The sequence below is a fragment of the Haliotis rubra genome, unplaced genomic scaffold (genome assembly GCF_003918875.1).
Source record: "Haliotis rubra isolate DU_JTF1 unplaced genomic scaffold, ASM391887v1 Scf136, whole genome shotgun sequence".
NCBI classification, from domain to species: Eukaryota; Metazoa; Mollusca; class Gastropoda; order Lepetellida; family Haliotidae; genus Haliotis; species Haliotis rubra.
The window spans coordinates 822,587-846,789 of NW_025765292.1; the positions used below are offsets into that span (position 1 = coordinate 822,587).

Genomic DNA, 24,203 nt, shown 5'->3' on the forward strand with positions numbered 1-24,203 from the left:
CCTTGGTAAAGATACCCATTATCATGGGTGAACGTAATCAGTGTTGTCTTGCACCTTGGTAAAGATACCCATTATCGTGGGTGAACGTAATCAGTGTTGTCTTGCACCTTGGTCAAGATACCCATTATCATGGGTGAACGTAATCAGTGTTGTCTTGCACCTTGGTAAAGATACCCATTATCAGGGTGAATGTAATCAGTGTTGTCTTGCACATTGGTAAAGATACCCATTATCATGGGTGAACGTAATCAGTGTCGTCTTGCACCTTGGTAAAGATACCCATTATCATGGGTGAATGTAATCAGCGTTGTCTTGCACCTTGGTAAAGATACCCATTATCATGGGTGAATGTAATCAGCGTTGTCTTGCACCTTGGTAAAGATACCCATTATCATGGGTGAACGTAATCAGTGTTGTCTTGCACCTTGGTAAAGATACCCATTATCACGGGTGAACGTAATCAGCGTTGTCTTGCACCTTGGTAAAGATACCCATTATCGTGGGTGAACGTAATCAGTGTTGTCTTGCACCTTGGTAAAGATACCCATTATCATCACTCATGTTTACCCTTCTTTTCTTTCTGGGCAGTATTGTAACTTTAATTTGCAAAGAGAGGTCTCTGTTGTTTCAACATTCTTTTCACAAAAGGTGAGAGTTTTATATGGTAGTCTAATTTATTGTTAATAAATGTTAAAAACTATATTACATTGTTTCCGTTCATGACAATGTGTCCAAAATATGAACCACTGTTGCTTCTCACAGAATATTATCATTACTACTATCATCAGTGCTTTTATATTTTAAACTACTATTGTGGATGTACTGCCACTGAATCTTGTACTGCCATTATACTCACTTCCAATTTGCATTGATCTGTACATCTCATTAACACAACTGTACAACATTTCTTTGTTGGTATCACATATATTTAAGGGTTGAGTGAAACGTGGAATTGCCATGTACCATCTGTAAATGAGGGTTGGATGGAGCCTTTCCCCACATGTTGGGATGGGGATACAGACACAGCAAGGTCACCATGAGTCAACAGTTTATTCCTTGAGCAGCAACTTGATAACAAACTTAGACAAAACACAAGAAGTAAGCCAAATTACTGCGGAAAACCATGACATAGTACCAACAACAATAACACAATGAACTGGTTGGTGTACAGAATACATGCTCAGTAAAATATAAACCATAAATACAGTATGAAGATTGTAATGACAGAATATATACTTCATATAACAAACATGAAGATACCATGATACATAGCTAATGTACTTGTTTCGGTGTTAACGCTAAAGTTAGCAGCCTGGGAACAACCATGACACCACATGATCACATGATAATTACAGATAGAGCTGGCATTTCAAATAAATGTGGATGAATGTCTGAGTGAGAACACAGCATATGTATCATTTTCTAAGTAAATATGCTATCGATTGGCAAAATACTAATCACTGCATGAGAACCTGTAGGATGTTGGTATACATGCATTGCTACAGAACACTTGTACTGAAAAGTCTGTGCTAACATAAACAATGTGAACCTCTCACAGAATAACCTTCACCCTGTGATGTTTTATCATCTTATTACTCCCCCGTGGAAGATACTGCAGTGTAATATTTTTACGGCAATATTACACCAGTGTAATACCGCTAGACATATGACGTCATAATGATAACAGTTGTGATATCACAATGCTAATGCCTCTGTCGCAATGGTATTAGACCTTGCTTGACTTGCGGAAAATTGATATGAGAGTAATCACACTGTAGGCAGTTTCTATCAATTTATGTTGGAGAGTAATAAACAGAATACTAAACTCGCTTCCGTGAAATACTATTTTTATCAAACTCACGAAAGATTTAGCATCAAACTCGCTTTCCCTCGTTTGATACCAAATCATTAACTCATTTAATAAAATTGGTATTACACGGAAGCGAGTTTAGTATCCTCTATTTATTAAACCGGCTTCTACAGGAGATATCAGTTGGGTGAGATATCACTATGATGAAATTACATCACAATGCTTTATAGGCCATTGTGATGTCATCAGTTCCCACAATGTGACAATCAAATGACATCACTGATCTCTCTGATGCTGAAGGTGACCTGCTGTACTTTTCACACTCTAAACACTTGTCATTACTGTTTACAAACCGAAAGACAAGAAAGAATGATTGTGGATGATCAATAGAATTTCACACCAGTGTCTTCTGGCGTCATATATACTGACTTGTGTTGATTTGATATAAGAGACACTCAGGTAAGATTCTCTTTTTGTTTGAAAACCTAAGTCTGTGTCATGAGCAATTCCTTTCAAGATCTGAGCCCAAGACAGAGGATAGTTCATTAATTGACAGCTTCTTGTATATATTATCAATGTTTTCTTCTCCTAAGAACAGTGTGTAAAATACAATACACAAAATGTATGTTTTCCTTACACAAGTAGAGGCATCAGTTAATCTATCGTGGGAACGACATTGCACAATATCATAATATATTTATGTTATCACCATGAACAAAGGATGATATCAGCTTTACTTATTTGTGACAATATGTTGATATGAAGTCAAATCATTAAGGGCTTAAAAAAAACAATCAGTTCAATTGAACAAATAGCCAATCACAATATGACACTGCTATAATGCTCATATCACTACCATCAGTGCCCCTGTGGGGAATATTATATACATCACTATATACACCTCGTCTTATAACATCAAGCCATACATGAATTCTCATCTTCATCATCCTGTCATACACACATAAATCATACACATATTTTGTCCTTCGGGTATTTCTTCCATAATGGCATCAGCAGTTAACATTACATTTCTGTATCATGAAATACAAACAATCAACAAAGTCAGTACTAAATAATATTCCCCAATGAATCATAGCAAATGATACAAGATGCCACCCGCTTTAGTAAAATCCAGTAGACAAATTGTCATATTACATAAGAATGATTTTTGTTCTTTATTTTACTTATTTTACTTATTTTACTACTCATTTCTGTATATTTGAGTGTGAGTATTCAGGTTCCATTATTTGACTGCAATGGTTAACACACCGGTGCTGAGACTGGCCATGGGGACCTTGCTGAAACATCATTGTACTACATCAAGTGCCACCCTTTCTCCAATCACATTGTGTATGTTGTTTGGTGAATCTCATCTCAAGGATTAGTTTTGGGTCCATTTTATTAGAAGACAGAGGCATGTTAAAACAAATCAATTACAAACAAATATGAAACTTGGTCCCTTAACTCAACTAATAGCTATCACAGATGCCTTCAATGAAGGGGGTTACTTCCAAATTATTTGTTTGATTACTACTACTTCACCTGTGCCTCTAAAACAATTAGAGCTCTGATGGTGTACACTTACTGTACTTGTTTGTGATGATGTACAAAACTATCAATTACCAATCCCTGAAAGTGTACATGTTCCAGCTGTGGTACGCTATAATTGTTGATACTTGTTCCCATGGAAACATGACTGAATTATATGTCAACATGCCATTACATGACCCTTGAACACATCAATTGCACTTCAACAATCTCCAGTGATTAAACTTAGTGAAGACATATTATTAACAAAGAATAAAACAAGAGGTACCGTCTAGGCAAGTTATTTGGTGGAAAAGTGAAAAAAAGTTTTAAAAAGTAAATAGATTAATATTGCTATATCACAGCATCAGTTTCATGTCACTTACACACCACTGTAAAGTATTCCCTCAAACATCTGTCCTGATCTAAAGGCCACAAGCATACACAGACCTGTCCAAACTGACTTGACACACTGTGCTTATACTATGGTCACATGGTAGAAACTGAATACAGTAACCATGGTAACCAGTAGACAGTTCACTGTACTAACAAGGCACCAACTACTGACAGCATGGGCATTTTAACTGTATCACATATCACTGTATGTCAAGCTATAAACATATGCAGAAATAAATTACTTTTTATCATTTTGGTCTCATTGATTTGGTACTTTCATTTATGGAACAAATGAAGTGTACCGTCAAATTTCCCTACATATCTTAACTGTGTATTTGACATTTGATATTCTTGATGAAACAGCTCTTGTTAAGAACAGTCTCTAGTACCACATGCATGTCAACTATGAGGATCAAGTGGTCTCAACTTGTGTCTAGGATCAAGTGGTCTCAACTTGTGTCTAGGATCAAGTGGTCTCAACCTGTGTCTAGGATCAAGTGGTCTCAACCTGTGTCTAGGATCAAGTGGTCTCAACTTGTGTCTAGGATCAAGTGGTCTCAACTTGTGTCTAGGATCAAATGGTCTCAACCTGTGTCTAGGATCAAGTGGTCTCAACTTGTGTCTCAAATGGTCTCAACCTGTGTCTTGGATCAAGTGGTCTCAAGTGGTCTCAACTTGTGTCTAGGATCAAGTGGTCTCAACTTGTGTCTAGGATCAAGTGGTCTCAACTTGTGTCTAGGATCAAGTGGTCTCAACCTGTGTCTCAAGTGGTCTCATCAAGATCAAGGTCTCAACCTGTGTCTAGGATCAAGTGGTCTCAACTTGTGTCTAGGATCAAATGGTCTCAACTTGTGTCTAGGATCAAGTGGTCTCAACCTGTGTCTAGGATCAAATGGTCTCAACCTGTGTCTAGGATCAAGTGGTCTCCAACTTGTGCACATCAAGTGGTCTCATACTATCTCAACTTCACCAGGGATCCACACAATGCTCATGTCTATCAAACCACATACTTGTCTGACACAGACGGAAGTTTGCTGGCTGCAGCATAAGGAACACTCACACACTCAGTCTGTACCAAACTGTTCATACACCCAGAACAACTAAGCATACATTCACTAATCTTGGCACACTTTCCATCCAAAATGGATTCTCAAAACCAACAGTCTAACACATCACAGATCACATCAACCCAGGACTCCACACTGTGAGCCTCAAGTAACATGCTGGAGGTATGGCTACCATGGTTAGTTCAGGATCTGTCCATCATGAGAGGAGCTGACATTTCTTCTTCTTAGGGCAGTAGCAGCAAGCCCTGCAACAGATCACATTATTTACAGTCAGGGTGCTGAGCTGAAGTAGGGTTTAATGGTGTGTTCATGATTACTGCAGCCTTATAGACATGCCATACTTGTGAGTGTGGCTGCTTGTACTAGACTTGTCTAGTGTGATCTCCCAATGATCTCCCAAGTCACGGTTCAAAACCCGGGACCCAGTATACAGTCTCAATGTCAACCTGTCCTTGTTTTATATCAACTTAAGGTCAAGCACCAGGCAGGTTGACAACAAGGACCATCTTTTTATGAGTTTAGGTATGAATAGGACAGGGGATCATGACCTTCAGCTCTCCAAGCAGACACGCTAGTCACTAGGCCACAACGGAGACTGTGCATGATGTAGGCATGAGTAGCCTAGTAAAACTGAAGTGGTTTCCCCTCTTCATGAAATATTGTATAATATAATTTATAATAAACAAACTATTCATCCTTGATTTGTCTATTAGTTGTTCTCAACAATAGTCCTTGTTTTCCTGGAAAATATACGGGAGTTTGTATTCTGAAATTTTACCAACAATGATATTGTGATGTACCTTCCTAAACTCTCTACTAAATTCTCCTGAAACTAGGACATGCTTGAAATGTCAGCCATCGTGACCTTTGTTCCCTGTGTTCTGTTCTACAAGAACTCACATGAATAAATTACAGAGAGTAGAAAGTTCTACACATCAAGGCTTTATTCACCATCTGAACACAGCTGTCTAAGAAGTGTGAAGACATCTACCACTAACTAGTTGCCTGCCCGACTGTGGAGATATCACCTTTACTTGACTTGTGATTACGTACATGCACACTCACATGTCCAAGAAGGTAAGGAAGAATTGTCTGTGAGAAATGTTCTGTGTTTGGTATTAAATACACAATGCCATTTTAGAAAGTGGTCAAATGTAACATATGTTATATTTGGGATTACACTTTCTTAGTAAAGTACAGATTCTAGAACTTTTTGGGTTGAGTCCCATCCGGGATTTGAACCAACACCCTCAGAGTCAGGCACCTAATCGCCAGCACACAAAGTCAGACACCTAGACCGCTCATCCACTGCGGCTTCCACAAAAATGGAAGTCGGACAACTGGTAGTCTAAACTGCTGACTTTGTGTACTGTCTGTGAGTATTGTTGTGGAGGTCTGTGAGGAATGTTCCATGTTGGGTATTGTTGTGGAGTAAAGTCTGTGAGAAATGTTCCATGTTTGGTATTGTTGTGGAGTAAAGTCTGTAACAAATGTTCCATGTTTGGTGTTGTTGTGGAGTAAAGTCTGTGACAAATGTTCCATGTTTGGTGTTGTTGTGGAGTAAAGTCTGTGACAAATGTTCCATGTTTGGTATTGTTGTGGAGTAAAGTCTGTGACAAATGTTCCATGTTTGGTATTGTTGTGGAGTAAAGTCTGTGAAAGTCTGTTTGGTATTGTGACAAATGTTCCATGTTTGGTGTTGTTGTGGAGTAAAGTCTGTGACAAATGTTCCATGTTTGGTATTGTTGTGGAGTAAAGTCTGTGACAAATGTTCCATGTTTGGTATTGTTGTGGAGTAAAGTCTGTAACAAATGTTCCATGTTTGGTATTGTTGTGGAGTAAAGTCTGTGACAAATGTTCCATGTTTGGTATTGTTGTGGTGACAAATGTTCCATGTTTGGTGTTGTTGTGGAAAGTCTGTGACAAATGTTCCATGTTTGGTATTGTTGTGGAGTAAAGTCTGTGAGGAATGTTCCATGTTTGGTATTGTTGTGGAGTAAAGTCTGTAACAAATGTTCCATGTTTGGTATTGTTGTGGTAAAGTCTGTGACAAATGTTCCAAGTCTAAAGTAACAAATGTTCCATGTTTGGTATTGTTGTGGAGTAATGTCTGTGACAAATGTTCCATGTTTGGTGTTGTTGTGGAGTAAAGTCTGTGACAAATGTTCCATGTTTGGTATTGTTGTGGAGTAAAGTCTGTGACAAATGTTCCATGTTTGGTATTGTTGTGGAGTAAATTCTGTGACAAATGTTCCATGTTTGGTATTGTTGTGGAGTAATGTCTGTGACGAATGTTCCATGTTTGGTATTGTTGTGGAGTAAAGTCTGTGACGAATGTTCCATGTTTGGTATTGTTGTGCAATACTGTCTGCGAGGGATGTTAAGTGTTTGGTATTGTTGTGGAGTAAAGTCTGTGACGACTTACCAGGTTGGCTTGTGATTGAGTACATGCGTACTGACATCATGCCCTGCAAGGTAAGGAAGTGAATCATTAATCATTGACCAAAATACCATTTACTTTATACTGTAAAAATATTATTTCATGAACACAAATCATACTGCATTTTTTCATGATTTAGTAAGTAACTCCTCATGCCTTGAATCAAACAGTCATTATCTGTCTCTAAGGGTTTTAGAGACACTGAAACTAACATAGATTGATAATGTTTGTTCTGCATTTATAGTATAGTTGTGACTGACTGTCACTGAACTTACCTTGATGGCAAATCTGAACACACGACCTGCAGATCCCTGTAACATATACACTGCCTGATTAGTTATATAACAATGGTACGTCCATTTATCATACACCATACAAATGTCTCATCATCACTTACAGATACAGAGCATAACATGCAAGTGCTCATCGACAGCACACTTTGCTGTAACAAGTTGTGTCCCATAGCTGTGCCAGGAGCCAGTTGCCAATGGTTTGATCACCAGGATATCGGCGGCTCAACAGAAGACCGGTACTTATACACATGGAGTTCACCACAGAAACAATGTCCACAACATGGCTCAGTTTGGGCTTTAACCCTTCATGGTGTAAACTGCAGTTTAACATCATACTGAAGCTCTTCCAACATGGCTCAGTTTGGGCTTTAACCCTTCATGGTGTAAACTGCAGTTTAACATCATACTGAAGCTCTTCCAACATGCATCAGTTTGGGCTTTAACCCTTCATGTTGTAAACTGCAGTTTAACATCATACTGAAGCTCTTCAAACATGCATCAGTTTGGACTTTAACCCTTTGATGTTGTAAACTGCAGTTTAACATCATACTGAAGCCTCTTCCAACATGGCTCAGTTTGGGCTTTTTAACCCTTGATATTTGTAAACTGCAGTTTAACATCATGCTAGAGAGCTCTTCCAACATGCATCAGTTTGGGCTTTAACCCTTCATGGTGTAAACTGCAGTTTAACATCATACTGAAGCTCTTCCAACATGCATCAGTTTGGGCTTTAACCCTTCATGGTGTAAACTGCAGTTTAACATCATACTGAAGGTCTTCAAACATGCATCAGTTTTCATGCTGAAGCTCTTCCAACATGCATCAGTTTGGACTTTAACCCATGATGTTGTAGGCTGCGGTTTTAACATCATACTGAAGCTCTTCAACATGGCTCAGTTTGGAGAGCTTTAACCCTTGATGTATGGCTGCGGTTTAGCATCATACTGAAACTCTTCCAACGTGCATCAGTTTGGACTTTAACCCTTCATGTTGTAGACTGCGGTTTAACATCATACTGAAGCTCTTTAAACATGCATCAGTTTAGGCTTTAACCCTTCATGTTGTAAACTGCAGTTTAACATCATACTGAAGGTCTTCAAACATGGCTCAGTTTGGGCTTTAACCCTTCATGGTGTAAACTGCAGTTTAACATCATACTGAAGGTCTTCAAACATGCATCAGTTTGGGCTTTAACCCTTCATGGTGTAAACTGCAGTTTAACATCATACTGAAGCTCTTCAAACATGCATCAGTTTGGGCTTTAACCCTTCATGGTGTAAACTGCAGTTTAACATCATACTGAAGGTCTTCAAACATGGCTCAGTTTGGGCTTTAACCCTTCACGGTGTAAACTGCAGTTTAACATCATACTGAAGGTCTTCAAACATGGCTCAGTTTTTGCCTTCCTGACAACTAAGCATCCAATCTGTGAAAATAACTGAAAAGCTGTTTAAAGTCATGTAACACACAGTCAAGTCACTCATTATAAGTCCCTATTTGGTTGTCTTAAGAGCGGAGTGGTAGCCAAGAGGTAAAGTGTCATGTTGAAGGCCTGGGTTCTACTCCCCAAATGGGTACAGTGACACCCATTTCTGGAGCCAGGCTGTGACATTGTTTGAATGTTGTATATAGAGTTCCACTTTTCTGACATGGTCAGTGTAATCAGAGATTGGTGGTTACCAGGACACTTACAGTTGAATCCACAGTTTTACAGGAGAAGTAGTGGAAGCTGGGTGGGGACCCTGTTCCTTGTACTTCTGGAATGAAGCAGATCTTGGGCAGGTCACTCTCACACTTGAAGCAGCCCTTTACCACAATCTCACTGCCTGGTTTCTGTGGGTTAAGTCAAACCTGGGTCAATCAAACACTTGAAGCACTGAGGAGGAAGGAAAACTTAGGAACACCTAACCTTCATATTTCTGGTCTCCTTGACACCATTTTGGCGGGATGTGTTTGAGTAAGATGTTATAGGACCAAGAACATGAAGGATATATGTCTTCAATTTTCTTTTCCAACTCAGCCTCGAGAGCAGTTTTCAGAAATCTAACATTTAAGATAGAATAAGGTCAAAACTCAAATTTATTTAAAACATCACTCAATATTGTTTATGTTAATTTCAGTGAAATCATGTGTCAAATGTTAGCAGATCGCACCAACTCACCATTACTTACGACAAGATTACCGATACTGATGATCCCATAACAAACCTTACCCTTTAATATAATACACATCACATTTCACTGGCCAAATTCACAATAGTAAAACATGCACAAAAAATCCAACTATCACCAAAACACGAAATGTTGAGTCAAGCAGTGCCTTTTTAAAGGGACCGCCTCCGTGGTGTAGTGGTTAGAGCGTCCGCCCGGAGAGCAGAAGGTCGCGGGTTCGATCCCCGACTGCGTCACACCAAAAAGACGTTAAAATATATGGTACTTGTTGGTCCTGCCTGGTGCTCGGCATTAATAGGTGCAACAAGGACTGGTCGGCTTAGAGTCAGTATAATGTGTCTGAGTGGGAATTATTCATGCTTCACTGCAGCATGGTATCTCCAGTGGGCTAGCACTATAAAACCAGCTTAAGTCTGGGCTGAGTACAAGCAGCAGCACATACACATACATACGCATGCATGCACGTCGTCATATGAGCGAAATATTCTCAAACCGCGGCGTTAAACCCTACTTTCACAGCGGAAATAAATTCACAATGTGCTGTAGCGAGACTCTGATGGCGTGGTACTTGATGGAGTATCCAGACTACTGTGTTTCACCTAAGCCATGTAATGGAGACACCAAGGCTCACCATGTTGTACTGCAGCACTGGGCGACAGTGCCAGGTCAGGAGGTGGATGTCGGGAGGCGACTCCACACAGTCAGGGTCATCAAGGACCTTCTGAAGGTCAGACCTGTTGTCACCTGATAAGGGGCTGAAACAGACAATGGAAGAGTCACTACAGTCATGCCCTGTTTATCGAAACCTCAGATCTGAAAATTCCTTAAAGCGAATTCCTTAGCGTTATAAAATTACTTGTCCGAAATCCGATTTCCGTAGCATCGTTTGATCATTTTCCACATACAAAAGCGCTAAATTATATGCAATTTTTTCGTATATCGGATGGCTGACCACCTGACGGTATGATAACACATGCATTTTACATCGAAGTGGCCTTAGCGTTGCCCTAACATAAAAAGAGAGTCAGCAGTCTTTGAAGCGTGGAGGATTAACTACCTGTAATTAGCAAGGCGACACTGAGTTAATTTTGAGTTGCTTTTGAGGGCGCAGTCAATTTGTGGGTCACTATAATTACGCAGCTGATAAACTAGGCTGGACATCCCTGTTGTTTTGGTAGTGACTTTAATCACGGCAGTTTATGTTAGGTACAGGAACAATGAAGCGTGGATGACATCAGAACTGTTTTACGTGATTGGTTGCTAGCATTAGACAGACGTGATGTGATTGAGGTAGGCATGTTATATAATGGATGGAGCAATGCAGTTGGCCAGTTCAGATATCCTGAAAATTAGTCTATCCGGACAATTTCAAGAGAAAAACACAAGTGTCAGATAAGCGGGGGCATGCTTCTGTATATGAATGCAGACTTCATCAATATTTATCATGCTTTGTACGAACATTAATAGAAACTGTCCAGTTTGAGAGTGTGTAGAGACACAGTTCAAAAGACACCATTTATCATACACCATACAAATGTCTCATCATCACTTACAGATACAGAGCATAACATGCAAGTGCTCATCGACAGCACACTTTGCTGTAACAAGTTGTGTCCCATAGCTGTGCCAGGAGCCAGTTGCCAATGGTTTGATCACCAGGATATCGGCGGCTCAACAGAAGACTTATACACATGGAGTTCACCACAGAAACAATGTCCACAACATGGCTCAGTTTGGGCTTTAACCCTTCATGGTGTAAACTGCAGTTTAACATCATACTGAAGCTCTTCCAACATGCATCAGTTTGGGCTTTAACCCTTCATGTTGTAAACTGCAGTTTAACATCATACTGAAGCTCTTCAAACATGCATCAGTTTTTGCCTTCCTGACAACTAAGCATCCAATCTGTGAAAATAACTGAAAAGCTGTTTAAAGTCATGTAACACACAGTCAAGTCACTCATTATAAGTCTATTTGGTTGTCTTAAGAACGGAGTGGTAGCCAAGAGGGTAAAGTGTCATGTTGAAGGCCTGGGTTCTACTCCCCAAATGGGTACAGTGACACCCATTTCTGGAGCGCCAGGCTGTGACATTGTTTGAATATTGTATATAGAGTTCCACTTTTCTGACATGGTCAGTGTAATCAGAGATTGGTGGTTACCAGGACACTTACAGTTGAATCCACAGTTTTTACAGGAGAAGTAGTCGACTGGGTGGGGACCCTGTTCCTTGTACTTCTGGACGAAGCAGATCTTGGGCAGGTCACTCTCACACTTGAAGCAGCCCTTTACCACAATCTCACTGCCTGGTTTCTGTGGGTTAAGTCAAACCTGGGTCAATCAAACACTTGAAGCACTGAGAGGAAGGAAAACTTAGAACACCTAACCTTCATATTTCTGGTCTCATGACACCATTTTGAGCGGGATGTGTTTGAGTAAGATGTTATAGGACCAAGAACATGAAGGATATATGTCTTCAATTTTCTTTCCAACTCAGCCTCGAGAGCAGTTTTCAGAAATCTAACATTTAAGATAGAATAAGGTCAAAACTCAAATTTATTTAAAACATCACTCAATATTGTTTATGTTAATTTCAGTGAAATCATGTGTCAAATGTTAGCAGATCGCACCAACTCACCATTACTTACGACAAGATTACCGATACTGATGATCCCATAACAAACCTTACCCTTTAATATAATACACATCACATTTCACTGGCCAAATTCACAATAGTAAAACATGCACAAAAAATCCAACTATCACCAAAACACGAAATGTTGAGTCAAGCAGTGCCTTTTTTAAAGGGACCGCCTCCGTGGTGTAGTGGTTAGAGCGTCCGCCCGGAGAGCAGAAGGTCGCGGGTTCGATCCCCGACTGCGTCACACCAAAAGACGTTAAAATATGGTACTTGTTGGTCCCTGCCTGGTGCTCGGCATTAATAGGTGCAACAAGGACTGGTCGGCTCGGAGTCAGTATAATGTGTCTGAGTGGGGTATTCATGCTTCACTGCAGCATGGTATCTCAGTGGGCTAGCACTATAAAACCAGCTTCAGTCTGGGCTAGTACAAGCAGCAGCACATACACATACACACGCATGCACGTCATCATATGAGCGAAATATTCTCAAGCACGACGTTAAACCCACTTCACCTCACCTCACCGTTTTAAAGGGAAGTAACTGTGCAGTGTTTTGGATCCCTCTTTTTAGCCCTACAGTATAACAATGCCAAGGTCATGTGTTCAAGAAGTGGAATGTTTACAGATTTTACTTTCACAACGGAAATAAATTCACAATGTGCTGTAGCGACCCTCTGATGACGTGGTACTTGATTGAGAATCCAGACTACTGTGTTTCACCTAAGCCATGTAATGGAGACACCAAGGCTCACCATGTTGTACTGCAGCACTGGACGACAGTGCCAGGTCAGGAGGTGGATGTCGGGGAACGACTCCACACAGTCAGGGTCATCAAGGACCTTCTGAAGGTCAGACCTGTTGTCACCTGATAAGGGGCTGAAACAGACAATGGAGGTCACTACAGTCATGCCCTGTTTATCCGAAACCTCAGATACGAAAATTCCTTAAACGAATTCACAACGTTATAAAATTACTTGTCCGGAAATCCGATTTCCGTAACCGGACGATCGTTTTCACATACAAAACGCTAAATTATATGCAATTTGTTCTTGTATATCCGGATGGCTGACCACCTGACAGTATGATAACACATGCATTTTACCGAGTGGCCTTGCGTGCCCTAACATAAAAGAAGTCAGCAGTCTTTGAAGCGTGAGAGGATTAACTACCTGTAATTAGCAAGGCGACACTGAGTTAATTTTGAGTTGCTTTTGAGGCGTGTCAATTTGTGGGTCACTATAATTACGCTGATAAACTAGGCTGGACATCCCTGTTGTTTTGGTAGTGACTTTAATGCGGCAGTATATGTTAGGTACAGGAACAATGCGAAAGCGTGGATGACATCAGAACTGTTTCGTGATTGGTTGCTAGCATTAGACAGACAGATGTGATTGAGAGGTAGGCATGTTATATAATGGATAGACAATGCAGCTAGCCAGTTCAGATATCTGAAAATTCGTCTATCCGGACAATTTCAAGAAAAACACAAGTGTCCAGATAAACGGGGCACGCCTGTATATGAATGCAGACTTCATCAATATTTATCATGCTTTGTACAGACATTAATAAACTGTCAGACTGAGAGTGTGTAAAGACACAGTTCAAAAGACATTGGCCAAAGGGATTCTAGCATCCATTCATGTTGCTCAGTGGTGTCCTAGTGACTAATAGTGCAGATTTTACAAGTGCTTCTAGGAAACCTGATTCATTTCAAATGTCTTCCATTTATTCAAGGCAACAAGATTATTTTGTAGACTTAAGAACCGAAACCTAACAAATTGTACATAATGTCATAAAACAGCATGCTTTCAAATAATTTTTATACAAAATACAACAAATATGGTCAAACCAGGGTCGGCACCAATATTCATACACTTATCCCAACCCCATCTGATGGGCTTCTGATTCCTACAATCACCCCACAAGGTATATCCTGCCCTCTTACACCCCGATCTGATGAGAGGGTCACCCCTGGGATTCACACACTCTCCCCACAAGGTATATCCTGCCCTCACACCCCTGATCTGATGAGAGGGTCACCCCTGGGATTCATACACTCAACCCACAAGGTATATCCTGCCCTCACACCTCCATCTGATGAGAGGGTTACCCCTGGGATTCACACACTCTCCCCACCCGGTATATCCTGCCCTCACACCCCTATCTGATGAGAGGGTCACCCCTGGGATTAAAACACACTCACCCCACAAGGTATACCATGCCCTCACACCCCCATCTAATGAGAGGGTCACCCCTGGGATTCATACACTCAACCCACAAGGTATACCCTGCCCTCACACCCCAATCTGATGAGAGGGTTACCCCTGGGATTCACACACTCTCCCCACAAGGTATATCCTGCCCTCACACCCCTATCTGATGAGAGGGTCACCCCTGGGATTCATACACTCACCCCACAAGGTATACCCTGCCCTCACACCCCCATCTGATGAGAGGGTCCCCTGGGATTCATACACTCTCCCCACAAGGTATACCCTGCCCTCACACCCCAATCTGATGAGAGGGTCACCCCTGGGATTCATACACTCACCCCACAAGGTATACCCTGCCCTCACACCCCAATCTGATGAGAGGGTCACCCCTGGGATTCATACACTCACCCCACAAGGTATATCCTGCCCTCACACCCCAATCTGATAAGAGCGTCACCCCTAAGATTCATACACTCACCCCACAAGGTATACCCTGCCCTCACACCCCTATCTGATGAGAGGGTCACCCCTGGGATTCATACACTCACCACATAAGGTATACCCTGCCCTCAGACCCCTATCTGATGAGAGGCTTCCCCCTGGGATTCATACACTCACCCCATAAGGTATATCCTGCCCTCACACCCAAATCTGATGAGAGGGTCACCCCTAAGATTCATACACTCTCCCCACCAGGTATACCCTTCCCTCACACCCCCATCTGATAAGTATACCCTGCCCTCACACCCCTAAGATTCATACACTCAACCCACAAGGTATACCCTGCCCTTACACCTCAATCTGATGAGAGGGTTACCCCCAGGGATTCACACACTCTCCCCACCCGGTATATCCTGCCCTCACACCCCTAACTGATGAGAGGGTCACCCCTGGGATTCACACACTCACCCCACAAGGTATACCATGCCCTCACACCCCCATCTAATGAGAGGGTCACCCCTGGGATTCATACACTCACCCCACAAGGTATACCCTGCCCTCACACCCCCATCTGATGAGAGGGTTACCCCTGGGATTCATACACTCTCCCCACCAGGTATATCCTGCCCTCACACCCCTATCTGATGAGAGGGTCACCCCTGGGATTCATACACTCACCCCACAAGGTATACCCTGCCCTCACACCCCCATCTGATGAGAGGGTCCCCTCTGTCTTTCAGGGTATTCTCTATCACAGTCTGTATGTGGGTGATGCTGGAACAGACGACAAAGAATGAAGAGTAGTACAAGAACATCCTCAGTCATTCAGATCCCAATATAATCATGTCAACCTACAGTAATACTTGCCCCTATGTTAACTTTGGTAGTAACTTTCTACTGTTGTTAGCATAATTACAGCATTAAAACCATAAAAGGTTGGATAAAATATTTGTAAAGGAACACAAATAAAAAAATGCTTCTGATCAATATGTATATTTGGAACATATTTTGATTGTAAGTGTGCAATAATTTTTCTATCAATCTCCCCAAAGACATACTTATATAATGTCAGTACACAGTCCGGTGTGTGAGAAGTGACTTACTCATCAAAAGCCTTGATGGTGATGTCAGGAATTTGCAGGTTTTTATCTACGATGTACACCGACACCTTCACCGGCAGTATCGCCAATGTGGGAATGTGGTCAGTCAGATACCTGAAGAAAACAGAGCTTGTGTCACAAATGTTCATGATAAGAGACTCTTCAAAATCTCCTCTCAACATGGGCTGTCTGACACTGTGGGGAATGTGGGGATGGCGGGGTAGTGTTTTTGTGTTCTAGCAGTATCTCTTCACATGGGAACAATGTGAGAAGAACATCTACATGTCTCCTGCCTTTAGGTGTCAAATAGTGTCAAACCATACTCACATATATATACCTTTAACTTTTAAGTTGCTATATAACAAAGTTTCCATTTTGAAACAGACGTATGTCTTATACAATTTCTTGTATTTTCTTATTCATGGAGATGGGGATGAGACCAACTTGGCTTAGTTCTGATAACAAGGATTATACCAAGAACTAGAATGGGCAGTGTTATAAATGTGATAAGCCAATCAGATAAACTGGGTATCAAGATCCATGGTGCATTTGAAAGGTTTTTTTCAGCTTAATTAGGTGTCATGAAACAACATTACAGTGGAGTAATATAAGGTGGACTCTGGAGATCCCAAGTCTGATGTTGATTGATGTCGAAGGAGGTGCTGGGCTGATGTCTCACTCTCAGGCAGCATGTGCTCTTGATCACTTTGTTTCTGGGTTACCTCCCTTTTTCACAATCACAGATACACCCAGGCCCCAGCACACAGATAAAACAAAAATGGTAGAAACCTATCAACAGAACAGAACAGAAACACTCTGATCTCTATCCAGCACGGATTCTCACCTGTCGTAGGCGTCTGCCACTCGGTCAACGCATAGCTGTAGCTGATCTGTGAGAGCATCTTTCTGTGATGTCAGCCGCGACTCCATCACCGCAGTCTGCAGCTGCACCTCTACAATGGACACGTATCTCAGTGAGTGTAACAGTCTGTACACTGACTGTATAAACAGAACATATTACTCTATATAAATGCTTCACCTACAGTGCTGTACTTGTTAGCATCTACACTGAAACCTGACATACAGAGAAAGAAGCTGTTTCTCCATAGAGCTATCCCCTTGTTCATCACACCAACTTTACACCAAATGTGAAATTACAGGCATCTTTGACAATTTCCATATACTATGATTTTAACACATAAGTTTAAAAATCCTTCAGCATATTTATTTTTCTTCATTACTGCCAGTATCATACTGCCAAGCATTTAATACATTAGTCATCACATCTCATGTCACTTTCTGCTCCTAAAGTGGGCCATGGAGGAACTTTTCTGCCAAGAATCAACCTGGAGGTTTTACAGACAACCACTGAGTTAAAGTATTCCCACCTGTAGGCGAGAGTCCCTCCAACATCAGTGTCTGAAGGGCCCGCTCGGTGTCCCGCTCCAGTGTCTGCATGCGCTGCGCAAACTCCAGCCGCAGACTCTGCAACATGAGGCCAGGTCAGTGTGTACAGGTCAGTGTGTACAGGTCCGTGTATTCTATACCTATACAAATACACCATAGAGCACCACAAACCTGTACACATGTGGACCTACTGAACTCCTGATACAAGCCCTCACACCTGACACAGGTGAAGATGACATTTCTATACCTGTAGAAATACACCCTAGAGTACCACATACCTGTACACATGTGGACCTACTGAACTCCTGATACAAGCCCTCACACCTGACACAGGTGAAGCTGATGTTTCTTACCTGGAAGTACTTCTCATGTGCTGTCAGACCTTGTCGTAAGTGCTCTGCAAGGAAACAATCCCTTTATTAAAAGGGTTCAAAATGTGGACAGCAAATTTCTTCAACACCTTCTTCCTTAAGTACCCACTTGTGTACTTGACTCTGTCATGAAATATATTCAATTCAAAGATTCTCAATGAATGCCAGCACATACAGCTTTACTGGGTCACACTGCGCTTCTCCTGCAGTAAACTGACGCCAGGTTTCTTGCATACTGTTAGTAGCTTTAAAGAGCACCATTCTACAACTTGATATATGTATCTGGACTCAGTTCAGTAGTCAGTAATCCATGTGAACCCTGCTGTATGATCGATTACACATGACTGTCATGTCTGTGGTTTGCCAAGCACTCCTTAAAACTAACTGTGTAATGAATAAACATACAACCCAGTCCAATGATGTGTCAATACAAAACGATTCATGGGTACATATTGGAAGAATAGTAAATATATATGCAAATGTATACTAATTTCTGCCACATCCACATTGTCTTACTAACTGTATTCTACTGAATATCTGTTTGGATGGGATTCAATACATAATGAGCTATGTCTCCCAGCGTGTGAAACATGGAGTCTGCATGTAGTGTATCTCTACTGTTGATTTATGAATTACATCCTTACAACATGTATCATTAGAGATCAGTTACCAGTGGTATTTTAAAGCAAAGCAGACCATCCCGACAAAATGAAGAAACTAGATGCTCTTACATGCCATTACCTGCATTTGGGGACTGCCTATGAAAAATGTGGTCTCTTAAGCCGTAGTTAAGGTCTGCTACAATGGTAGTTTTGCCCCTGACTTATACATCACAACTTACTCTTCAACACTTCTTCTACAGGTGACAGCTTGCGGTCACTGAAGTCATTAGATGAGTTGGCAGCTATCAAAACAGGAAACAAAATATTTGTTAAGAGGTCTCCTAAAAGAGAAACACATCCATAATGCTAAGTACAAACTGCCCAGCTCTCATTCACACATCACTAACTGTAACACTTGTTTTTTTTCAAATTTGGTACAATAGGCCAGAGCTTCCATTTTAATACCCCCCGCAAAATGCGTTGAGGGGGGATAATATAGTTGCAGGCAACGATGAGGGCTCCTTGGCTTTAGTTCTATCTGAGGGCTAGATATCATCGTCCAAAACGGAGCCAGAACACGTGTTTTGACATGCGGGCGGATCTTCCAAATACAGCCGGGGTCGCGTGGGTCATGTACCTTTTAAGAAGTTCCGGAGAAGAAATAGTTCCCTCTTTAAAAGGCTGTATCTCAGTTGTTCTTGGGTCTACGGTCAAAACAATTAGTGTTCTGGAATCACCAAGACATCATCTACCATACTGACACTTTTTGTGCAAATTTGCACATTTTGGGAGCAAACCACTCAGAAAACTGCTGAAAAACATGGCCAAAAACTGAAAACAAAAATAACTGCCAAACGGTACGTTTTAGCAACTTGACCTGTCCAGGCAAAATTGTTGGGAATTCGATTGTGCATCTGTACAAGAGATTTGGAAGTGTTGGAACAATTAGTTCTTGAGATATTTGCTGTCAAACGTTGAAATTTTGGAATTAAATTTGAATTATTTCCCCTTTGCTATTGGGCCAAGAGCCTAGAGATTTTTAAGGGAAATATCTACACCTCGGTGCGCATCTGTGTGATTTTTTGTAAGCGTTTCGGAGCATTGGTTTAGGAGTTATGTTTGGTACACAAAATTGGTTGAATAATAAATAATAATAATAATAATAATAATAATAATCCGAACGATGACAATAGGTCTCCTGCCTAGAGGCAAGGAGCCCTAATGATACACAAGGACTAAACTTGAGGATGCAAACGCATGACAGGTTATTTTGTCTAGAGTTGTCCCCCTTCTTGTTGAAGGAATGCTTTGTTTGTTTATTTGTTTGTTTGTTGTTTAACGTCACACGCAATATTCCAGCTACATGGCAGTGATCTGTAAAACATCGAGTCTGGATCAGACAATCCAGTGAACAGCATCATGAAAATCAATTGGGTTATGATGACACAGAAGAAATGGTAGTAGTAGAGTATAGCTGAAGACAGCATCAAGACAAAGACTTGACAGAGGAACAAGAAACTCAGCTTCTCAGGGACATAATCACAATGAGTGAGTGAGTGAGTTTATTTTAACGCCGCTCTCAGCAATATTCCAGCTATATGGCGGCGGTCTGTAAATAATCGAGTCTTGACCAGACAATCCTGTGATCAACAGCCGATGACATTGGGAACCGATGACATGTGTCAGCCAAGTCAGCAAGCCTGACTAACCGATCCGGCTAGTCGCCTCTTACGACAAGCATGAGTTACTGAAGATCAATATTCCAACCCGAACCTTCACAGGTCAATAATCACAATGACAACATAAATCTAGATTTAGTACAAGGAAAGAAATTAGCATGTAGTACTTTATTTAGTGTTACATACACCAAGTATTGTTTGCCAATGACAAAGCAAGCAAGAGTGAGAATCTTCTTCAGTTGACAAATAAATGTCTGCTTTGAATTTCTAAGTCTGTAACAAACTGGTGGCTGATAGCATGAACCAGGGTCCGCCATTCTGTAACCAGATCAGACTGTGGGGTAGCCTAGTGGTTCAAGCGTTTGCTCATCACACCGAAGACCCGGCTTTGATTCCCCAAATGGGTACAATGTGTGAAGCCCATTTCAGGTGTCCCCTGCGGTGAAATTGCTGGAACATTGCTAAAAGCGGCATAAAACCATACTCTCTCATTCACTCTGTAACCAGGTAATACATTGAAACCCCAATTACTTTAGGGAGAGAAATTATGGATGTAAATGTCTTGACTATGGGAAACACAGTGTGAGACATCCATCAATTCTCTCCCTATTGAGTATCACTTCTAAATGCAAGTCAAAGACTATTTTGTTTGACTTCATTACTTGGATGAAATATTTCCAACATACCACTGTTGATGAGATTGTCAAAATAATTAGCTTCCGCTTTGGATTTTTCAGAATCAACTTCTCCTGAAACATGAACACAAAGACAAGTTAAAATCTGATAGAAAAGTTTAACGCTAACATGAAACACGAAAATGAACATATCACACACAAAGTCTTAAATAACATAACATTTCTGTTCCATTGGTTTGTTGTTTGATGCTGCACTCAGAAATATTCCAGCCATATGGCGGAGGTCTGTAAATTATCGAGTCTAGACCAGACAATCCAGTGATCAACATGATGAACCTCGTTCCACATAATTGGGATACAATGACATGTGTCAACCAAGTCAGTGAGCCTGATCACCCGATCCCGTTAGTCGCCTCTTATGACAAGAATGGCTTACTGAAGACCAATTCTAACCCAGATCTTCATGGGTCAATTTCTGTTCCGAATGTATTCAGGATACATATTCAGCAACTAATCAGTACAAGTAATTAAACACCCTTTGTTGGAATTTGAAAGCACCATGCATTTAGTTTTCATTCTCATCTCCCTGAGGAGTATACAATCCGGGCTGCCTTGTCAGAAGGCTAACAGTCACATTACCATCTCATCCTACTGGGTACCCAGTTCTACTGCTGACTGAACAGAGGCTTATTCAGAACATAGTCACTTGATCCAGGAGACATCACATGTGCTACATATGCTTCATCTACGGGGTGGGCTGAAGCCCTAGAAACTCTCAGGAATAATGATGAAGAATGTGGTCACCCATCAAAATACTCCCAAAGACGGTAATCAACCTAACCTGATTTCTGAGTTGTTTGCTGTCTACTAGACCATGAGTCACCATAATATCACTCTGGAGTGAGAGTGTGGTTTGAAAGTACTAGAATCTGTACCTTACTGAGAAAGTGTAATCCCAAATATAACAGGTACACAGTAGATTTTCACCACTTTATGAATAATTCATGTGCCACCATGTTAGCAATACTCTTGTATATTTGGCCCAATCTTGCCTTCTGAATTCCTAGTGAAACTGGTTAACTGAAACACTATGTTGTTCTCACCTATGAGACTGTCGAACTGATGGTCCTTGATGAGCTGGACGGAGTTGACGGCACTGTTGCAGCAGGGACAGGTGTGGTTGCGGTCCACCCACTCCTGAATACACTTCCCACAATAGCGGTGTCCGCATGCCGTTGTCATAGTGTCTGTCATGTTGTTTAGGCATATCGAACACTGGAAGTACTCCTCCAGAATAGAGATCTGACAAGAAAGGTAAATACCATGAAGAAAAGGTCATGATTCAGCATCCTCTCTGGTCTTGATCAAAGCTTGGCTTTAGTAGACTTTGTTCTTGAACACTTCCTTGGCCCAGGTCTTTTGAAAGGTTCCACACAAACACAGCTCTTATCAAGCTTAATATGTTCAGCATTGACTATTAAAGGTAGATGTTAATCAATATATAGTTGTACGAACAAGTTTGGCTTTCTGTTTTTTCTAAAAACTATTTTCAATAGTGACATTTTCACTGTTGTATAGCTGTTTTGAGAGAATTCAGCTTAGATTTCCTACTGTGAAGCGATACTGGTGTTCATTATTTTCCTTCAAAAACTGATTACTGCTAGATTTATTGTGGAAATGAGGAAAGATCTACATGGAATTGAAAATTTCACAATCATCCGTATTGTGTAAAGTGAAATTAGATCCATAATTTCATTAATAAACATAGTAGATGTGATATTGGCGTTTCACGTGGACCTTCTCCTGGTCTGTGGCTTACTGTTATTTTTCATCATTTGTCTACTCAAGGAGTTCATTATAAATGTCTAGATATTATCATGAATCAGGGTTATACTTACAGGTATAACAAGAGGTAGCTCTCCTGTCTTGTCAGTCATTCTGTGGGTGTGCGTGTTGTGTTAAATCAACAGCTCCAACGTCGCATTTTGACACATTAGTATGGGTCTATTTTTAGAAAGAAGGAACTACCGGTTAGCATTAATTACCTCCCTTTGACCGCTGTAGGACCTGATTGAAGCTGCCATAAAATCCGTCTCTGAGACTGGCTGGGAGGCATGACAAAAATCAACTATCACACGTCTCATATGTGTAATTACCATGCTAATGTCGCATGTTGTTTTATTTCTCATCTTAATATTTCCTAAGTCATTATGCCAATAAGGTGTAGAGTACAAATACACAGGGAAAATTGCTGATGGTCAGTTTCAAATGAAACAATCATTGGAAAATTCATACAAATTGTGATGACCAAAAGAATTTAAATAAAAACTACTAACACAATACTATTCACAAGTTATTTATTTTGCCATTATCTTCAATATTTTTATTCTGTTCCACTGTAGGAGCATCTGATTACAGTGTGTGTATAATGCTATATCAGTTATTATGTATATCTAATGTTTGAGTACATGTATATCAATGTCCCTATTAGTTTTTCACACAGGCCTGTTGTTTGTTTGTGTCCCACAACCTTGATTGCCAGGAATGTCTACAAGAAGTAACATTACTCTTTATCAAATGGGACAGTGGATTAGCCTAGCGTTTTTCAAAATGATTGCTCATCATGCCAAAGACCCAGGTTCAATTCCCCACATGGGTACAATGTGTGAAGCCCATTTCTGGTGTCCCCGGCCGTGATATTGCCAGAATATTGATGAAAGCAGCATAAAGTCATACTCACTCAAATGACACATCCACTAGGACATATATTAATCCAGGCAACAGCTTTGTGTATGGTATGTCATCCTCAGTAACAGGCTACGGTATACTAGATATCCTTTCCGTGGCCAAAACGTATGGAAATGTAATGATTTGGATTGTAATGAAACTTGGTATGCTTTTTCAAAACAATCAAGAATTCAACATAATGAAATATGAGCTCTCTAAACAGCAGACTCTTTCCTTCCTTGAACACCTGAGGTATACATTGAAGTCATTAATATATTCAGTGATTTAATCAAGTTCATAGTTTTAATATCTGAAAATATTACATGTATGTAAGGCAGAATTGTGCCTACATACCAGTGAAAGACATATCTTTCAAATACCAGCCTTCCAGTGTGTTGGCACGAAAAGTCCAAAATGACATACTTGGCGAAATCATGACAAAAATATTAAACTGGTGAAAAGCATGTTGAAAATTGGTTTATTTAATTTCATGTTGGTCCCTCCAAGAAACACATTGGCATTTTGTGTACCAAATTTTCATGATGGTTAAATATGATGTGGTTGTCCTGTCAGGTACAAGCCATTTGTGCAATGGATATTCACAAACTGTGACTAACCAGTGGTTGAAAGTGAGCAAGCCGTCCGGGTACGAAGACACCTGATAGTGATTGAATGCATGGGGTGGG

General features: G+C 40.8%; 1 protein-coding gene across 4 annotated transcripts; it reads right to left on the minus strand.

Moving 5' to 3' along the window:
* Positions 1-1,871: 1,871 nt before the first annotated feature.
* LOC124268064 lies at positions 1,872-22,790 on the minus strand. 4 transcript variants are annotated; one of them, XR_006896193.1, is made up of 16 exons: positions 22,689-22,790; positions 21,894-22,092; positions 20,842-20,904; positions 18,716-18,778; positions 17,857-17,900; positions 17,485-17,581; positions 16,941-17,049; positions 16,100-16,210; positions 15,675-15,770; positions 13,095-13,218; positions 11,877-12,015; positions 7,516-7,551; positions 7,226-7,268; positions 4,583-5,045; positions 4,409-4,489; positions 1,872-4,322 (listed from the first exon to the last, which is right to left on the minus strand). XR_006896193.1 is itself a non-coding variant. In XM_046703084.1 (14 exons), the coding sequence occupies exons 1-14, from the start codon at positions 22,725-22,727 to the stop codon at positions 4,997-4,999; spliced, it is 1,212 nt and encodes a 403-aa protein (XP_046559040.1). In that variant the 5' UTR covers positions 22,728-22,790; the 3' UTR covers positions 4,528-4,996. The 4 variants fall into 4 exon arrangements, 1 of the variants encoding a protein (XP_046559040.1); XR_006896192.1 differs by having other exon boundaries at positions 4,556-5,045; XR_006896194.1 differs by lacking the exon at positions 4,409-4,489 and having other exon boundaries at positions 4,556-5,045.
* Positions 22,791-24,203: the final 1,413 nt, after the last annotated feature.